Source organism: Chanodichthys erythropterus, chromosome 3 (assembly GCF_024489055.1).
Source record: "Chanodichthys erythropterus isolate Z2021 chromosome 3, ASM2448905v1, whole genome shotgun sequence".
NCBI lineage: Eukaryota > Metazoa > Chordata > Actinopteri > Cypriniformes > Xenocyprididae > Chanodichthys > Chanodichthys erythropterus.
The window spans coordinates 12,831,846-12,852,112 of record NC_090223.1 but is presented as its reverse complement, the minus strand read 5'-3'; the positions used below and the strand labels follow the sequence as shown (position 1 = coordinate 12,852,112).

At 38.0% G+C, this 20,267-nt stretch overlaps 2 protein-coding genes across 2 annotated transcripts in view; both read right to left on the bottom strand.

The window, feature by feature from the left end:
- The window catches only part of LOC137017073 (zinc finger protein 502-like), a 634,288-nt gene that overhangs the window by 243,839 nt on the left and 370,182 nt on the right, over positions 1–20,267 (bottom strand). The window lies entirely within an intron of this gene.
- LOC137017075 (trichohyalin) lies at positions 808–19,464 on the bottom strand. Its single transcript, XM_067381012.1, is given in 8 exon segments — positions 808–2,912; positions 4,432–6,216; positions 6,219–6,353; positions 10,042–10,647; positions 12,970–13,593; positions 13,755–13,814; positions 17,097–17,180; positions 19,414–19,464. Coding segments are annotated over 7 exon segments (5,103 nt in total). The 5' UTR covers positions 17,119–17,180; positions 19,414–19,464; the 3' UTR covers positions 808–1,041.

Here is a 20,267-nt window from a genome sequence, read left to right as displayed (position 1 = left end):
TGAGAGAAAAAGCACAAAACATAAAATTCCTGAAAATTGCTGTACTGGAAGTTCACACGACCCACCAGACACCGACTGCAAGATCAGGACACAACATGATCATTCTGAGATAATTTTATCAGTGTTTCATTATTATTCCCCGAACATGACACTTACAGAAACAATACTACATAGAAAGAAACCCTAAGAAATTAAGACTCATCTGGGGCAAATGTTGAAACTGTCTTAAAACAGACCTTATTAGTAATTAATTTATGATAGTTATTGTGCCTGTCACGGTTCTGTTTAGTTAGTTTCATTTTCATGGACTTTTAATTTGTCACTTTCAGTCACATGTGTTTCTTTGTTTAGTTTTCCTGCTTCTCCTTTGTTGCCATGGTTACTAATATGATTTGCCATCACTCTCAGCTGCATCACCAGTTATCTCCTCATTTACCCGTGTATTTTAGCTCCTGTGTTTTCAGTGCATGTTGTCCGGTCTTGTCTATGTTATGTTGTAGCTACCCTTTCTGGAAGACTTTCTAGAATACTCATCTTCTTCTTCGTGCGATTATGTACAGCGAGTAAGACAATGCCATGTACTCTTCATCAATATTCTTGAAAATGTAGAAAATGATCAGCCATATAGTTTATCTGTTCCAGCCAAATATCAAAGAATGACCTTTGTGTTATATAAGATACCAATGTGATAATGTTAATAACACATAGTTGTTACTATTAAGAAAAAAATCCCATAATAACAAACACAACATAAATTAATTTTAATCATGTATAGACAGAATAAACAAATGCACATGTAAACACGGTGATGTGTCTGAATGGTTCAGAAGAGTATCCTAATACTATAACAGCACTAGTGAGTAATTCAGTTCAGAAATCAGGCTGAAGGAAACTGTGTATGACTGATGTTTTCAAATTCTGGACAATCAAATCATACAGCAGTGAACAGAAACATCACATGTTTAGGAAACATCTATAGAACATTTGAAAATGTAACATTAATATTGTTATTTGAGTCTATTGTTGAAGTTTTCAGAAACATCACAGAATGACGCAGTCAGATTTATTCCTCATATTAACTTGCTCTTGCAGGTGTTTTATTTCTTCTTTCTTTTTCAGTGTTTCATTTTGTTCTTTAAGCAGGTTTCTTTTTCTTAAAACAAATCCTTCTGCTTGTTTTCTGGCTTTATCTTGATGTTTCTTCTTCATGTCTTTTATTTCCTCTTCATGTTTCTGTTTCATTTCTTCTCTCTCTTTCTCTTCTCTCTCCTTCTCCTCTCTTTCTCTTCTCTTGATCTCTTCTTCTCGCTCTTGTTTCAGATCTTCAATCATTTTCTTCCATCTCTTTCTCTCTTCTTCTCGTCTCTCATCATCTTCTCGTTTTCTTCTCTCCCACTCCTCTTTTCTCTCTTGTTCTAGTTGTTCATAATGTCTTTTCATTACAGTTTTCTTTTCCTCATATTCTCTCTCTTTTCCTTCTCGTTCATGTCTCTGTTTCTGTCTCTCCTCCTCTATCTTCTGTCTTTCTTCTTCTCTCTCTCCTTCAAATCTCTTTTTCATTTTCTCCAGTTCTTCTTGTTTTTCTCTCAGTTGTTCCTCGTGTTTCTCTTTTCTCTTTCTTTCCTCTTCCTCTCGTTCTCTCATCTGTCGTTTCTTTTCATCCTCCCATTCTCTCTGCTGTTGTTTAATTTCCTCTTGAATCTCTTTTCTGTCATTTTCAGCCTCTTTTATTTTTCTCTCCCATCTCTGTCTCTCTTCATCTTCTTCTTTAATCCTCCTTTGCTCCTCAGATTCTTTTTTTTTAATTTCTTCTTTTTGTTTCATTTGTAACTGAGCTATAATTAGTTCTTGTTCATTTTTCATCTTTTCTTGATCTTGTCTGTATTTTTCTTCTCTCTTTCTATCTTCTTCTTCTCTTTCTTTTTGTTGTTTTTCATACTGTAATCTCTGTTTTTCAATCTCTCTCTTCATCTCTTCTATTTTCTGATGATATTCAGCTCTTTGCTGTTTTTCCTCTTTTGGTCGTTTCTGGTTTTCAATCTCTCGTTTCTTCTGTTCTTCTTTTTCTTTCTCTTCAAACTCTTTTCTGAGTTTTTCCTCTTTTTCTCTCAGTTGATTCTCCATTTTCTTTCTCTCCTCATCAGCTCTTTGTTTCTCTTCCTTGAGTCTCTTCATCATGTCTTTCCTTTCTCTCTCATATTTGGCTTGTAATTCTTCTTTCTGAGTCTGAATTTCTCTTTCTCTCTCTTCCATTATTTCTTCCATTCTCTTTTTAATGCTCATCTCTGCCTCCTCAAACATTCTGTTAGTGAAGTATCGACCCTTATTAGTATTTTTCAACTCTTCTATCATGTTTAACAGTTGAATCACTTGAGATCTGTCTCGTTTCTCTCTGTTATTGAAAGCCAGGAATCTGTTTCCACAATCTCTGATCAGTTTCTTCAGTTCAGCAGAGTTACTTCTCTTCACATAATCTTCTATAGACTCATCCTCGAGATCATCTCCTCTAGTGAACAGAACGATGCTGAACTGAGCAGCTTTTGGACCAAAGATCTTCTTTATCAGATCTACAGTGTCTGTTTCTTCTTTAGTGAATCTTCCCAAACTCAACACAATGACAAACACATGAGGTCCAGGTGACGACAGTGAAACACATTTCACTATTTCTTCCACCACTTGATCATTTGACAGTGTCATGTCAAACAGTCCTGGAGTATCAACAACAGCTACTGATCGACCATCAACTTCACCAACTCTCTTCTGACACACAGACATTACTGAATCCATGCTTGCTTGACTCACAAACTCCTCTTTTCCCAGAATAGTGTTTCTTGTTGCACTCTTTCCATTTCCGTTCCTTCCGATAAGCAGAATTCTTAGACACTCCTGATCATCTTCTTCACCTTCAGCACCTGAAAACCACGTCAGAAGATTTCATGTATTAATATACAGGTTTAAACTTGGTGTTTTTCAACATATTGCATATCTATATCAGTAACAAGTGGAATCAGTTTTTGTTTTAAAAGAAAGAGTAATGCATTGTTTTGTTTACATGAACATCCAATCTGTGTCTGACAAGAGTAAAAAATCTGCTAGGGGTTCTCTCTTTGAACACAAGAGCTCGACACACTAAAGTTTCATCCTTGTCCAGTTTCTGTATTTTTCTCTCCAGAAGTTATATCTAATTAAAGGGATAGTTCACCCAAAAATGAAAAATTGATGTTTATCTGCTTACCCCCAGCGCATCCAAGATGTAGGTGTCTTTGTTTCTTCAGTAGAACACAAATGATGATTTTTAACTGCAACCGCTGCCGTCTGTCAGTGGTATAATGCAAGTCAGCGGGAACTTGGACTATAAGAGTAAATAAAACACGACATACAAATCCAAATTAAACCCTGCGGCTCGTGACGACACATTGATGTCTTAAGACACGAAACGATCGGTTTGTGTGAGAAACCGAACAGTATTTATATCATTTTTTACCTCTAAAACACCACTATGTCCAACAGCATTCATCACTCGATTCGTTTGGTCTGATCGCGCTCTGACAGTGGCAGTGATGTCTCACGCATATACTTCAATGAGAGCGAGACATCACTGCCGTTGTCAGAGCGCGATCAGACCAAACGAATCGAGTGATGAATGCCGTTGGACATAGTGGTGTATTAGAGGTAAAAAATGATATAGTGTTTGGTTTCTCGCACAAACCGATCATTTCTTGTCTTAGGACATCAATGTGTCGTCACGAGCTGCAGGGTTTAATTTGGACTTGTCTAAGCAAGTTTTATTTACTGTTATTGTAGAAGTTCCCATCCACTAGCATTATTTGACTGACAGACAGCAACGGTTGGAGTAAAAAATCATAATTTGTGTTCTACTGAAGAAACAAAGACACATACATCTTGGATGCTCTGGGGGTAAGCAGATAAACATCAAATTTTCATTTTTGGGTGAACTATCCCTTTAACATGTCTCTGGATTCTTTTCAACTAGAGTTTAATCTCTCACACAATCACTTGAAAATGCAGGTGTCTGTTGTTTCATCTCCAGTAGTTTGTTGTTGTTCCATCTTTTCTGTTTCTTCTTTGACTGTAAAAACCACAGTCAGATCCAGTGTCGCCTGATTGAGGATTCTGATTACAAACTTATTTTAATGATGAAACTGACGTCACTCACACTGTACTCAAATCCTAGCAAATGCATACAAACTGAAGTATATTTTGGGCTTTAAGTTCAGCAGTTTATCAGTGTTTTTAGCTTGTAAAAGATTCAGTGAATGAAGCGTTTGGAGACTCATTTATCAGTGTTCATATTCTCAGACCATCAAGAGCTGCTGGATGATTGTAAATACTGAATTAGCACAATATTATGTCAACACACGCCAGTTATCATTTCAACTTACAGTTTGTTAAAAGGTTTTTATTGCTTACATTTTTGTTTCTCTTCTTCTCTTCCCTTCTTTTCCTCTAGTTTCTGTTTCTCCCATTCCTCTCGTTCTCTCTTCATCTCCTCACGCATCTTTTCCTCATTCTCTTCTTTCTCTTTCATTAGTGTTTTGTATCTTTCTTCTCTCTCTCTGAATTCTTCTTCTCTTTTCTTCCTTTCATTCTCTGTTCTGTTCATCAGTCTGTCTGTTTCTGATTCATATTTGATCAGAAGATTCTCTTTTTCTTTCTTCATTTCCTCTATTTCATGTTTGAATGTCTCTCGTTCTCGTCTCATCTCGTCTCGTATCTCTCTCTGATGTTTCTCTTGTTCTCTAATTTCTCTTTTGAGTTCTTCTTCTCTTCTCTTTCTCTCTTTGTCTTGATTCTGTCGTTCCTCCTCCATCATCATCTTCATTCTTTCTTTCTCTTCTTTTTGTTTCTTAATCAGTTCTTCTTTCGCTTTCAATTCTCTTTTATATCGCTCTTCTCTTTCATTAAACTCTTCTTCTCTTCTCTTTCTCTCTTCATCATGATTCTGTCGTTCATTCTCTATTCTGTTCATCAGTCTGTCTCTTTCTGTCTCGTAATCGATCTTTAGTTTATCTTTTTCTGTTTTTATTTTCTCTGTTTCTTTCTTAATTTCCTCTATTTCATGTTTGAATGTCTCTCGTTCTCGTCTCATCTCGTCTCGTATCTCTCTCTGATGTTTCTCTTGCTCTCTTATTTCTCTTTTGAGTTCTTCTCTTCTATTTCTCTCCTTTTCATCATTCTGTCGTTCTTCCTCCATCATCATTTTTATTCTCTCTTTCTCTTCTTCTAGTTTGTTTATCAGTTCTTCTCTTTCTCTGTTCAGTTTCTCCACTTTCTCCATTATCATCATCTTCATCATCTTGTTTTCTTCTGCTTCATGTTTAGATTGAATTTTCTCTCTTCTTTTCTCATGCTCTTCTCTTCTTGTCTTTTCCTCTTGTTTCTGTTTCTCCCATTCCTCTCTTTCTCGTCTCATCTCATCTCGTATCTCTCTCTCTTTCTCTTTTATTTGGATTTTATATTGTTCTTCTCTCTCATTATATTCTTCTCTCTTCTTCCTCTCATTCTCTAGTCTGTTCATGAGTCTTTCTGTTTCTGTGTCGTATTTGATCTGAAGTTTTTCTTTTTCTGTTTTTACTTTCTCTTTTTCTTGCTTTAGTTGCTCAATATTATTTTTATATTTCTCTTGTTCTCTTTTCATCTCTTCTTCTAGTCTGTTTATCAGTTCTTCTCTTTCTCTGACTCTGTCCATCAGGACCTTCATCTGTTGTTCTTGTTTCTCTCTCTCCATCTCTCTGAACATCTTACAAGAGTAGAAACTCCCTCCGTTCGCTGTCACCATGTTGTCTATCTTCTCCAGTAGATCAGACACCTGTGTTCGGTCTCCAATCTGATTATTATTGAACACATGGAATCTGTTTCCACACGCTTCAATCAGATTCATCAAAGGAGATCCAGGTTTTCCCAAACACTGTTCAATAGTTTGGTCCTTGAGATCGTCTCCTCTGGTGAAGAGCACCATGGTGTACTTTAAGGATTTCTCACCAAACGTCTCTTGGATGATCTTCACTGATGCTGCTTCTTCTTGAGTGAATCGTTGTCCTAAATTGAGCACAATGATGAACACATGTGGTCCAGGCAGGATCATGGAGATGCAGTGTCTGATTTCTCTCTGGATCTCCTCATTACTCAGTTCAGTATCAAACAGTCCTGGAGTGTCGATCACAGTAATGTGTCGGCCGTTGATTTCAGATGACTCTCTTTAGTCACTGATTCTTGAGATGTTTTTGCTGTAAACGCGTCTCTTCCTAAGATTGTGTTTCCAGTTGCACTTTTCCCAACTCCAGTTTTTCCCAGCAACACAATCCTCACTTCATCTGTGTTTTCTCTTGAACCTTTAAATTAAAAACAGAACAAATCATACTGAAATTTAAGAAAACATCTTGGGGTACAATGAGCACTTTTAACCTGTTTCCTTATTTCGATGAGTAAAATGTTTTCTTTGTTATATTTAAACCAAATCCAACACTAAAATGTAGAGCCTTTTTCCTTTTCTGTATCTAAAACAGCTTAATACATTTTAGCACTGTTACATCCCATGTTATTATTTGTTTTGGGTATGGTATTTTGTTTGTTCTCTTCCCTATTTTTTTTTTCTCTGTCTTTAGTTTCGTTTCAGCAGGCTGATGCAGGTGGTCCAATCCTTTGCCAATCACTGTGACGACACCGCGCAGCTTCACCAATGAGGGCATGCTAGTTGATTATAAAGAGTGCTCCTCTGCAGGAAGCGGGAGTTCTCTGGCATGCCACACATTCTATTGTTTTTGGTGATTGACTCGTGTGTTTGTTTGAACTGTACCATCTTTGTGTTTGATACCCTGTTGATTAAGTCTGTGTTCTTTGATAATTCAGTGTATAATGGCCCATTCGATCTTTTCTCTTTGGTGTTTTTCGCCGTTTCTGTTATCTGGTTGTTAAACTGACATTACTAAACGGGGAAAGAGAAAAAGAACAGGTAAGATATCACGTTATATACATGCAGTAATGGGAATAACGGCGTTACTTTTTTCAGTAACGAGTAATCAAACTAATTTTTCCCGTTACTACACTGTTACTGACAAAAAAATGCCGCGTTAATTTAACTGAGCTCAGTTGAGCTCTGCCTAAGCACAGATCCTCCCTGCCCTCGTTTTCTCACAGGTGGGGATACACATGATGTGTGCGTTATGTGTTTGGGAGCGGAGCATGCTCTTTCAGCCTTCGAGGGGGCTGAATTGTGCATTGTGAGAAGCTTCCTCTGAGGGCGCTCCACTCCGGCCTCACACTTTTCGAGGAAAGTGCGCAGACAAGCGTTCCCCACGGCTCTGGGGAAAGATGACGTGGGGCTCGCAGATGGATCCGTCAGCGGGGCTTGAGACGGGCACGAGTGCTCTTTCTCAGCCTTCCCCGGGCAGATGCCTCTCTGGTGTCGGAAGCCCACCCCGCAGCTTCTTCTGTCCCCAGGTTCAGCATTGTCCCTGAAGGCCCCCACACTTCCCACAAAACCACTAAATGCTACATCACGGTTAGTGGTAGAAGTGTACAAGGCAGCAGGTCAGGCAGGTGCGTGCTTGCATACTATGGCTGTTTTGCAAGCATACAAAGCAGACCTTTGAAGGAATTGGATGGCGGGGAGGGGATCTGTCGTCGACAGGTTCCAGGAAGCTAAAAATCAGGCGGAGGCATTCAAAAAGTATTTACCACGCTGCCATCCACCTTCTGGGGCTGCTAGGCGTGAGTAGCCCCAGCCATATACCTCCTCATACCGAGAGCAGCAGAAAGAGAGTGTCGCCTCTTGTGCTACACCCCAAAGACACTGTGGACCGGGATGGCCTTCCAAGCCGAAGACAGACCTAAGGGTTTTGCTTCAGGCGAAGAAGGCTGGGCAGAAGTTCTGACACCAGTGGCGTCAGACTTCTGAGGGCAGCCCCACACGGGGTGGTGCGACACAGACCTCATTATACGGTGCCCGTTCCACCTCATGGCCCTCAGGGGACCATTCTGCTAACACCGTCACCTCAGGTGCTTTGAGGCTTAGTGATGCAGTGTTCAGAACAACACGACATTGCGTCACATCCTCTGAGGAGGATAAATTTACATCAAAAATCTGCTGTAAACAAAACACCAGAGGCCAGCCTCGAGAGGCTGGTTCCCTTAGTAGATTTTCTGGTAGAGTGGAAATCTCTTCAAAATATCTCACGTTGGGTCCTGCAAATTATATAGAAAGGAAACGTCTCAGGTTACATATGTAACCATAGTTCCCTGAGACAGGGAACGAGACGCTGCATTGCGTTGCCATACTCCCTGCATCCCTGTGATCGATTTGCTTCAGCAGTTTTAGCTGAAGCTGGTCTCGCCAGATGTGTATTTATCCTTTTCTGGTCATGACATCACCCGCCCGTGACATTCACTCTCGCCATTGGACTAGCTGACATCTCGTGCATCAGACACTATCACGCTGGAGAAGTTCCCAAAGCGTTCCTATCGGACGCAGCGTCTCATTCCCTATCTCAGGAAACTATGGTTACATACATAACCTGAGACGTTTTTTTTAAGTCAACTAGTAGTTGTTCATTTAAGCCATTAGTTGACTAATCACATTTATATTAATTAAATTTCTTAAATATAGAGAGAATAAACCATGAGGCTATAGCACTCGTCATAAAGAACCGACAAAAGTAATGATTATGAATGTGACAAAAACAGCAAGAGATTAGAATTAGAATTACATAATCGGAGAGTAGCCTATTTATTTCATTTTTAATTATTTTATTTAAAAAGTAGACATTTCAAGCTTTCTATAGATATATTTCTATGATATTATTGTTGGCTTGATTGCTTCTAAACATCTGAAGTAGTCGATCAACCAGAAACTGATTTCGCAATCACGACTGGAGTAGGACGTTTTTCTATGGTAAGTGTCACCTTAGTTATTTATAAGACATGATAGCAGCGTCTCTGTTATACTTTATGTAGGTGCACCTTTGGGAACTGTATCAGAATGCCAAGTGAAGCTGAAAACCTCTAACATAAGATAAACATTTAGGCTAGATGTGTACAGACTTTTTCATCATAACTATTAACAAAGAAAAATGGCTATAACATTGTTTGACATTACAAGGGGTGTATACAGAGAGAATACTCAACTAGTTAGCATGGACTAGCATCTTAACATCCTATTACAATAGAGAGAGAGCTCCACTCTACTGAAATAATAAAAACGCAGAGGAAAAAACAACTGTTTGTTTTGTGTGTTGTAAACTCCCATGTTAGCCAACCACAAACGTGAATAGCTAATAATGCTTTACACTCAGTAAACAAAAGTCGTGCTCCATCTTGATCATTACTCCAAGTAATAAGACAGACAAGTTGCATTAATTGACACATTTTTAGAAAATATTTGACCCACATCTGAATATTAGAACTACAGAAACATTAGTTAGCCGGTTAGCAGGATTAGGTGCACATTACACAACATAATTTTTTTTTTTTTTAATGATCGCTAGAAATTATAAACATCAATTATTAATCATACTTACAGGTTGAGATTCAGAGGAGCAAGCTGATCCACATAAACTTGGCATTGATCCATATTTTAAGACCAAGTGTTTTGTAAATCCTGTGTTAAACTCTCAGAGGTTTGAGAAGCAGTCATCAGTAAAATGACGGGAACACAACAAAAGATTCTGCTGTGGTATTGTTAAAAAAATTAATTTTCCCTGGCGTCTACACGCACAATAAGTAGGCGGGCATTATGCCAATGTTTCGTTGTGATGTCACAATGAAACGGCTTGGGATTTTTTTTTACAAATAACTTGTTTAATAGACTCAGAGTCGACTCTGAGAGATAATAACTTTATATATGGTACACTTTCAGATTTAAAACTTTGGAGGATGTTTTCATTCATTTAGAGCTAAGCTACACACTACATGAAAAGTAATTTTCAAAAATCCATAATGGGGGCACTTTAAATGTAAAATTCATTTTTTTTTGTAATTTTTCTAGCCCTAATGATTAAGACAAACTGATTTTCTGCTCATTACCTTGTGACAGTGTATGTGTCTCCAGTGAATGAATTTTCTTCTTCATCTCTTCATATTTCATCAGTTTTTTCATCTGCGCCTCCAGAAATGTCTCTGTGGAGAAAAACTCTCCTCTGTTTTCTTCCAGCATCTTCTCAATGTTCTCCATCAATGTGGACACTTGTGTGTTGAGACCAAAGAAATGATGTCGACCTCCAAATCTCTCTATGACAGACTGTGTTTCTTCATTGAGTTCTGCTGTCTGATGCTCTGAACTCTGCATTATGAGGATCATCATGTGTTTGTTGATTCTGGAGCTGAAGATCCTCTGGATCTCCTCCATTTCTGCTTTATCTTCATTATTGAGTGGAGCATCAGGAATAATGAGGAGGAAAACATGGAATCCAGGATCACAGAGAGACACACAGCGGAGAGTCTGACGCATCACTTCCTCCTCTGAGAGACGAGTGTTGAACAGAGCTGGAAGATCCACCAGACTGATCTGACGTCCATGAAGATCCACGTGTTTCTTCTCTCTTATGAGTTTTGATACAGATTTCTTCAGTGTTTCATCACTTCCACACAGGAACATGTTCAGCTTCTGCTGTCTAATGTCACTGACACCTCCTTAAACACAGAAACATGTGTTACTACAACATATTTAGATATTATTTGTGTCAGATTTCATTTCTATTGAATCAACTAAATCAAATCATTTCTACTGTAAACGGGATGTCCAATCAGTTCATAGATTTCTGTTTTATGCAATTATGCTTTACTTAATCTTCAAAGAAATTAAGAATCAACTAACAAGTAAGTCTCAAACTCAGACTTACTTGTTAGTTTAATATTTTAACTCAAATTTAATGTATTTGATATCCTTAACTATACAGTATGATTCACAACACACAGTGATGGATTATGAATAAATCTTTATGTTTGTCCAGCTCCTAACTTGCCGATTTAGGAGAAATTCTCTTGAGATGCAGACATCCAAGAGGCGGACAATTAACTATATATACAGTGGGTACGGAAAGTATTCAGACCCCCTTAAATGTTTCACTCTTTGTTATATTGCAGCCATTTGCTAAAATCATTTAAGTTCATTTTTCCCTCATTAATGTACACTCAGCACCCCATATTGACAGAAAAACACAGAATTGTTGACATTTTTGCAGATTTATGAAAAAGGAAAAACTGAAATATCACATGGTTCTAAGTATTCAGACCCTTTGCTGTGACACTCATATATTTAACTCAGGTGCTGTCCATTTCTTCTGATCATCCTTGAGATGGTTCTACACCTTCATTTGAGTCCAGCTGTGTTTGATTATACTGATTGGACTTGATTAGGAAAGCCACACACCTGTCTATATAAGACCTTACAGCTCACAGTGCATGTCAGAGCAAATGAGAATCATGAGGTCAAAGGAACTGCCTGAAGAGCTCAGAGACAGAATTGTGGCAAGGCACAGATCTGGCCAAGGTTACAAAAAATTTCTGCTGCACTTAAGGTTCCTAAGAGCACAGTGGCCTCCATAATCCTTAAATGGAAGACGACCAGAACCCTTCCTAGAGCTGGCCGTCCGGCCAAACTGAGCTATCGGGGGAGAAGAGCCTTGGTGAGAGAGGTAAAGAAGAACCCAAAGATCACTGTGGCTGAGCTCCAGAGATGCAGTCGGGAGATGGGAGAAAGTTGTAGAAAGCCCTCCACCAGACCAGAAATAAGATTCTCTGGTCTGATGAGACCAAGATAGAACTTTTTGGCCTTAATTCTAAGCGGTATGTGTGGAGAAAACCAGGCACTGCTCATCACCTGTCCAATACAGTCCCAACAGTGAAGCATGGTGGTGGCAGCATCATGCTGTGGGGGTGTTTGCAGGGACAGGACGACTGGTTGCAAGTACAGGGATATCCTGGACGAAAACCTTCTCCAGAGTGCTCAGGACCTCAGACTGGGCTGAAGGTTTACCTTCCAACAAGACAATGACAATGAGCACACAGCTTAAATAATGAAGGAGTGCTTCACAACAACTCTGTGACTGTTCTTGAATGGCCCAGCCAGAGCCCTGACTTAAACCCAATTGAGCATCTCTGGAGAGACCTAAAAATGGCTGTCCACCAACATTTACCATCCAACCTGACAGAACTGGAGAGGATCTGCAAGGAGAAATGGCAGAGGATCCCCAAATCCAGGTGTGAAAAACTTGTTGCATCTTTCCCAAAAAGACTCATGGCTGTATTAGATCAAAAGGGTGCTTCTACTAAATACTGAGCAAAGGGTCTGAATACTTAGGATCATGTGATATTTCAGTTTTTCTTTTTTAATAAATCTGCAAAAATGTCAACAATTCTGTTTTTCTGTTAATGTGGGGTGCTGTGTGTACATTAATGAGGAAAAAAAATGAACTTAAATGATTTTAGCAATTGGCTGCAATATAACAAAGAGTGAAAAATTTAAGGGGGTCTGAATACTTTCCATACCCACTGTACTAGCAACAATATGGCAACATTTGTATTAAAAAAAAATATTTATTTGAATAGGGCAACATTTGTATTTTAAAACCTTTATTTTAATATGGAAACATGACACCTCATTCTACAATATTTCTATGATTAAATCACTGACTCCTCCCCCATCAGCCAATCACTGTGTGTTTACTCCATAGCAACGAGGTCAACCACGCCCTTTCTCTTAGCTTAAGACTTCAAGTCTATTCCTTAGTAAAAGTTTGTCTCAGCAGCTTTGTGAATAGGTTTTAAGAGAAAACTCTTAGCTAAGAACTTTTACTGCTATTTAGGAGAACTCTTAGTGGTAAAATGTTTTGTGAATACAGCCCCAGATGTTTAATAACTTGTTGACAGAGTATCTGTAGTTCATTTTTTTTTATTTTTCAAAATTAGGAAAAACTTCAATACTAGTTAACTCCAAAGAAAGAGTGTCCTCACCATCAGGATCTTCCTCTGTTCTGAGTGAAGCAAAAGATCTGCTCAGATCTTCATCCACCAGTGTTTCTTCTGCATCATAATCACATGTGAGAAAATCTTCATTGTTTCCTCTGAGTATCTTCTCTAGTTGTTGAGATACTCCAGAGATCAGTCTCTCTATTTCATTATCAAGCTGAACATGTCCTCCTCCACACTCTGCAGTGAACTGATGAATTAATTCATTAGTTTTCACAGATGCTCCTTCATCAGTCGTGATCACTATAGTGCGTTTAATCGCCTCTTCACTGAATTTCTCCAGCACATATTTCACTCTTGTCATTTCCTCCTCAGTGAAGTCTTTATACTGCAGTACGAGTATGAAGACATGAGGTCCTGGATGAGACAGATTCACACTCTCTCTCACTGTCAGTGTGATGTGATGATCTGAGATGTTTGTCTGGAGCAGCTGAGGACTGTTGATGACCATCACATGTCTGTCCTTCAATCTTCCTCTGAGTCTCTCTACAACATCTGGAGGAGCTTCACTGTCAAACGCTGCTCGTCCCAACAGGAAGTTTCCAACTTCACTGTTTTCTGACACGCTCTTCCCCAGAAGAACAATCCTCAGAGGAGTCACATCGCTCACTGAAACACAACATGTGTGATATTTACAATATAGCACATACATCTTTCAATGCATCAAAATCACCAACAGAAATAGAAATATGGCCTTGTTTTAAAGGGACCAAGTTTGTCCACAATTACCACATGCTTTTAATCAAGGTTAATCAATGTTAAGGACTTACTGAGAGGAGGGTCTCCCTCTTTGCTCTGACTTCTCTTGTGAGCAAAACCACGAACAGCAGCTGCAGAAACAAAAACACTTACTTTTAAATCTTCAATATGACACAATATCTACATAACTACAAAACACAAGAACAGTTTAAAAAATAAATGATTTAATTATTCTCTAAAGTAGTTTTTTTAATGTTGTGGCAGTAAACATACAGTGAAATACAGGGACAGGCAATAGGCTTGTTTAAGATGCGCCTAGCCTCGCCTGAAGTTCAGCCGAGAGTAGGCGGCTGCAGTGAGGGGAGGAGTGAAAAAAGTGCAGGTTCTCTGTTCTCGTAGTGGATCAGAACCTACGAGATCAATGGCGGATATCGTGGGATTCACACTTGTGTGCTGTGTTGCTGATAAACTGGATGTAATTTAAGTTCTGTTGCTTTTACAGTGGCATGAAAAAGTATGTGAACCGCTTGCAGAATCTGTGAAAATGAGAATTATTTTAATAAAATAAGAAAATGCATGTTATTTTTTGTTTAGTACTGTCCTGAGTAAGATATTTTACATAAAAGATGTTTGCATTTTAGTTCACAAGACAAAACAATAGCTGAATTTATTAAAATAACCCCGTTCATAAGTATGTGAAGCATTGATTCTCAATACTGTGTGTGGTTACCTGATGATCCACGACTGCTTGTTTGTTTTGTGATGGTTGTTCTGGAAAGGGTTCAAATATACAAAAATGTTTGAAAACTGATGAATCTGCAGGACCTGGAGGATTTTTCTGAAGAACAGAGCTCAGTTTAACTGCTCAGGACAAACAAGAGACTCATGAACAACCATCACAAAACACAAAAACAGTCGTGGATCATCAGGTAACCACACACAGTATTGAGAATCAATGGTTCACATACTTATGAATGGGGTTATTTTAATAAATTCAGCTATTGTTTTGTCTTGTGAACTAAATGCAAACATCTTTTATGTAAAATATGTTACTCAGGACAGTACTAAACAAAAAATAACATGCATTTTTTTATTAACCCTCTTATTTTATTAAAATAATTCTCATTTTCACAGATTCTGCAAGTGGATCACATACTTTTTCATGCCACTGTATATGAAAATAAACATAATGAACAATACATCCAAAGTACTTGTTATTTATTTCCATTCAAAAGATGGGATTCAAAACTCTGCTGGGCAGTGGCCCTCCAGGACTGAAGTTGCCCATCCCATTCAGCATTTTAATGCTCTGAAGTGTGCTCAGCAGCGCCCCCTTTGTACCCTTGAAGCGGTCTTCAGCAAAGCCTGCATAGATGCAGGCTCCGCACACTTTAACTACCCAGGAATCCTAGCGAAATGCCAAACAGACAATGGATGGGAGGAGATTTCGCTCAAGAGCAATTGATGACATGGCTGAGAAGAAAGTATTTAAGTGTCGGTATCATTACGGTTTTTATGACCTAGGTGTAGATTTTACCAGTTGTTACCTACAGTTTATACAAACATTATGGTCATCGACCAGTGGTTGATATCTCAAACATAATAATAGCACATTGAATAATATGATCAAATTATGATTCATTAAAGGGATACTCCACCGTTTTTTCATATTAAACTATGTTATTCCCTTAACTAAGACGAGTTGATACATACCTCTCTCGTCTAAGTGCATGCACTAAATCGCTCTGTCTCGCGGCAAAACTGAGGACTTTTCACGAGTGAAGATATTACTGCGCCAAGTCAAAGTGCTCCCGAGCACTTGCTATGGTATTCCGCCGTACAATATAGTTATCAATTTTACACGCTTAGAAAAGCGCAACGTTTTGTTTTGTGTCACCGTCCTAGGTCGAGTTACACTACTCGAGTAACTGTATTTAAATAGGGAAAACGTGGAGGTGTTTGGTAGCTTCTCTGCTTGGCCCCTATTGAATGAACTGGGCTAAGCTAAGTGCTAACAAAGTTTCGCCGCAAGACAGAGCGATTTAGTGCACGCACTGAGACGAGAGAGGTATGTATCAACTCGTCTTAGTTAAGGGAATAACATAGTTTAATATGAAAAAACGGTGGAGTATCCCTTTAAATAAATAGAACCGAATGTCAGGGCTTTACTGAGTCATATGTAAACCTAGTATTTATATTTAAACCAGTAAATTCATCTGAAATTCACGCACATGTTTATTATGTGTTCAAATTGTAATCTTAGTTCAAATGGAACATTATGTATTATTACAACCGTATACATTATTTAAATAAGCATGTATTGTCTAATGCCCAGGTGGCATGAGCAAAAGCAGGCTGTGTAGTTGACATGGAGATAATATTTTGCAAAAGAAAAGAAACCTGTTCTCGATGCTAAATATTATATTTGTATAAGAAATTTGTGATATTTATCTAATAAAGGGACTGATGAGATGATCTTTCAGTTTATTCGGCTCTGTATGGAGAGGTAAAATGGTAAAAACAACAACAACAATAGGCAGCATATTCCCCGAACCTGCAGCTCCTGTCAAAAAACAACCAGACCGTTATTTCCGGTGTGACGATCGAGTCTGTCCCAAAAATACCTCTCAATGCGCCCTTGTGGACTCACGCCAAGGTCCCTATAGGTCTGCACTACATGACGTCACCAAAGTGTGGACTCTGAGGAAGTCCACAAGTCCAGAATGTGCCATTTGGGACAGGGCCTCCGACACGTCCGCCTCGCCCTCGCGATCGTTTTTTGACACACGTCGGCATGACATCAGAGCAAGGCGGCGCACCCTCGGACACATTTCTAATCGGCATGCATCTCGCGGTGATCACCGGTGATCGGTTCTGCGCAGAATTTGCTCTTCTCAAACAAGCCTATTATCAGACTCAAACCAGGTAAAACAGTGTAATACTGTAAGGCAGTGGTTCACAACCACATTCCTGGAAGCCCACCAACACTGCACATTTTGCATGTCTCCTTTGTCTGACACACCCATTTTAGATCTTTGAGTCACTACTAATGAGCTGATAACCTTGATCAGGTGCGTTTGTGAAGACATGCAAAATGTGCAGTGTTGGTGGGCCTCCAGGAATGTGGTTGGGAACCACTGCTGTAAGGTTTAATGACAAGGTATAATTAAATCATCTTTATTAAACAACGAGTCACGAGTCAGCAACATTAACACTAGCAGGATGAGCTTCTGCTGTTGTCTTTTTTTTCTTCCAAAAAAGCAAAGAACGCAAGGCTTAAACCTAAATCATTACATGATGAATAAATCTACAAGACCAACATTGGTATAATATGGACAAAACATATTCATTTTATCAAGTATGAAGCACATAATTTCAATAGTTAGTAGTTTCAGTTATTCATAATCTCTCACCTCTGCTCTCTCTGCTGGACATGATGATATTGTGCTCTTTCTTCAGTTTTCAGTCCATCATCTTGTCTGACTCTCTTCATCATCCTGTCAGAGATTACACTCGTTTTTACTTCATTAATACACACTAATGAGATCATGTTATCACACGTGTGCAACATTAGATTTCATATGATAATACTTTAATATGCTGTTGTTTAAAAGTATTCTGTAAAAATAAAAAATATAAAAAAATATAAATCACTACACTTATAAAAACTAAATGATTGTTTTTGGATGCTGATGTGAGCATCTGAACACACTGATTTACTCAAAACAAATTTGATTTAATCACAAAACAAGAACCGTTTGAGACTTGGGTAAAGTTGGTTTTATATTCGCACATTCGGACATCCGTATTCAATAGCCTTGTTAATCAAGTCAAGTCACCCTTATTTATATAGCGCTTTTTACAATGCAGATTGTGTCAAAGCAGCTTTACATTGATAATTGGTATATAATTTTCCTTTTAAAGAATAGTGTCAAAGCAGGCAGATCAAAAGCACCGTTGAATAAATGTCAAGGATACTGTTGAATATCAAATGTCAAGTCAAATTAAATTAAATTAGGGCTGCACGATTAATCGTATTTTAATCACGATAACGATATCTGCTTCTTCCGATTGATTTTAAATAATCGTCACGATATTGGCCCACTCTATGAAAATGAACATAATTTGGAAATATTGGAAGTAGGGGTGTAACGGTACACGTATTTGTACCGAACCGTTTCGGTACAGGGCTTTCGGTACGGTGCACATGTGTACCGAAGCATTACATTGTAACCAATATTCACCACCAATAACCGCAATAAGCTCTGCGTTTTGTTACTTTCGATAAGAAACAAAGTATCATCCTTCAAATTCTGTCCACGAAATCATGAAGTTTAAACAGAAAATGCCATTTTGATGTGCTTTGATGTGGGGTGACAGATCACAGTACAGGCGCCTCAGTTCAACCGGCAGCGCGAGCGCGGAGCGCAAGTGAATGTGTTCATCTCTTCCTCCTTAATACTAGTTACAGAATAAACATGAAAGAACATCTGAAGGTATGTTGCAAGATTCAGTACAACTTACTGAAACGGTCATATCTCATGTAATCGCTCATTCAGTGTTTCAACGGTGGAAAGACATCAATGAAAGCGTCCGTATTCAACAATATGTCATGATGCATTTACCTCAGAAAAGCCATTCAGTGTTCACAGCTTGTTAATTCGTTGTTATTTGATTGTTATTTGAGTGTTGATTATTTTATCTAAAAATAAAAAGCAATTGAATTTAGGCTAATAGTTTGGGCTTCTTTCAAGTTAGGGCTCCCAACATAGTTTATAGCATTAGCAGAGATCTTTTTTTTATCCTTAAGAAACTTTTAGTTTTTATTTAATTTAATATATTTAAAGACAAAAACACAATTTGTTCAGTAAACCTCTGTTTAATAAAAAAAAAAAAGCAATTTTATGTTTAGTTTTCTCTCCACCTGCTGTACCGAACCGTGACTTCAAAACCGAGGTACGTACCGAACCGTGAGTTTTGTGTACCGTTACACCCCTAATTGGAAGTACTATTAGGAGTTTCGCTGTTTTATCTTTTGAAGTTCCTAAAGGTTTCACAAGTTTTCATAATGTTGATCAGCTAGAAATGATTGTTCTTTGCTTTACAAATTTGCCGGGCAATTTGAATCTGGTTTGTCTAATTGCAAACGAATTTTGTTGCTTTAAAATCTAATGTGAATACATATGACACTACATTGGACATTCAGTGGACATTCACAAGTAAATATGCCATTAAAACAATACTTTCCTATTTTGATCGACTGTGAAAAATGTTGTAAGTTGACAATCGTTGGTTGTCAATATCATGTCGCTGCTTAAAATTCGCAAACATTAATTTATTGCACATTTATTGGAAAGTCTGAATTTATCATAAGTCCGAATGTGCGAATATTAAACCAACTTTACCCAAGTCCGTTAGAGATATTAGTTTAGCAACATACACAATTTTAATAAATGTGTATCCAATAATAATGAAATACGTACCTTCACACTTCATAACAACTACAAGTGGAGTTAAGTTACATTTTACAATTGCACATTTTGCACTTAAGATAAACAATCTTAGACACACAATTTTGTAGTAAACATGAAAGTGAAACCATCTACTTCTGCAGCTTATACAGTTACAACTGCGCTCATAATTAATCTAAAATCATAATTTTGTGTTGTACATCATATTTATATAATATGCTGTGCTCTACAAGGCGTACTTTTAAAGTAAAAGTGATACCTGCATGTCGAAGTTTGTCATTCCTTTCGTGAAAGCAGGAAGAAACCTGAGTGGGCGGAGTCAGTGACGTCACAATTGCCGCTGCACAGGAAGCGTCCAATGAATGTGAGGAACATGAACGTAATATTCTGCTCAGATTATTGAGGAGCTGCATTTGACATAGATGGATAAAATATTATAGGATATTTTACAAAATTAGTGTTTTTTTTTTTACTGTATTTTCATCAAATAAATGCAACTTTAGTGAATCTTCTTTCAAAATCTTACAGACCCCAGTGGTTTGAATGGTGTATATACATAATTTAAACTATATTGTATTTTTGCTTTATCGTTTAAAAAAATCAAATGTTAAATTGAAAACTGAACAAATGTAACATTTGAAGTTGAATCACAAACTTGATTATTTAATCAGTAACTCAGAAATAGTGCAGAATCATAAGATTCATAGCAGGACTGAAACAGCACTGAGTGAAATACACTGGGGAAAAAATACATTCAGAGAAATTAAAAAAAAACAAAACAATAAAACAATTGTGTCATCATAAAATGGGGATTTCTCTTGAGGTGAGTGTCTCATTATATACCCTTTTCCTGTTTGTACACAATTATGACGTAGCAACATATGCGCGCGCATTTTGGCAACGAAACTATGGCGAGAATCAGCAGTGTGTCAAGGTACGCGAGCGGATTAAAGGGTTAGTTCACCCAAAAATTTAAATTCTGTCAGTTACCCTCAAGCCGTTCCACACCCGTAAGACCTTCGTTCATCTTCAGAACAGAAATTAAGATATTTTAGTTGAAATCCGATGGCTCCGTGAGGCCTTCATAGGGAGCAATGACATTTCCTCTCTCAA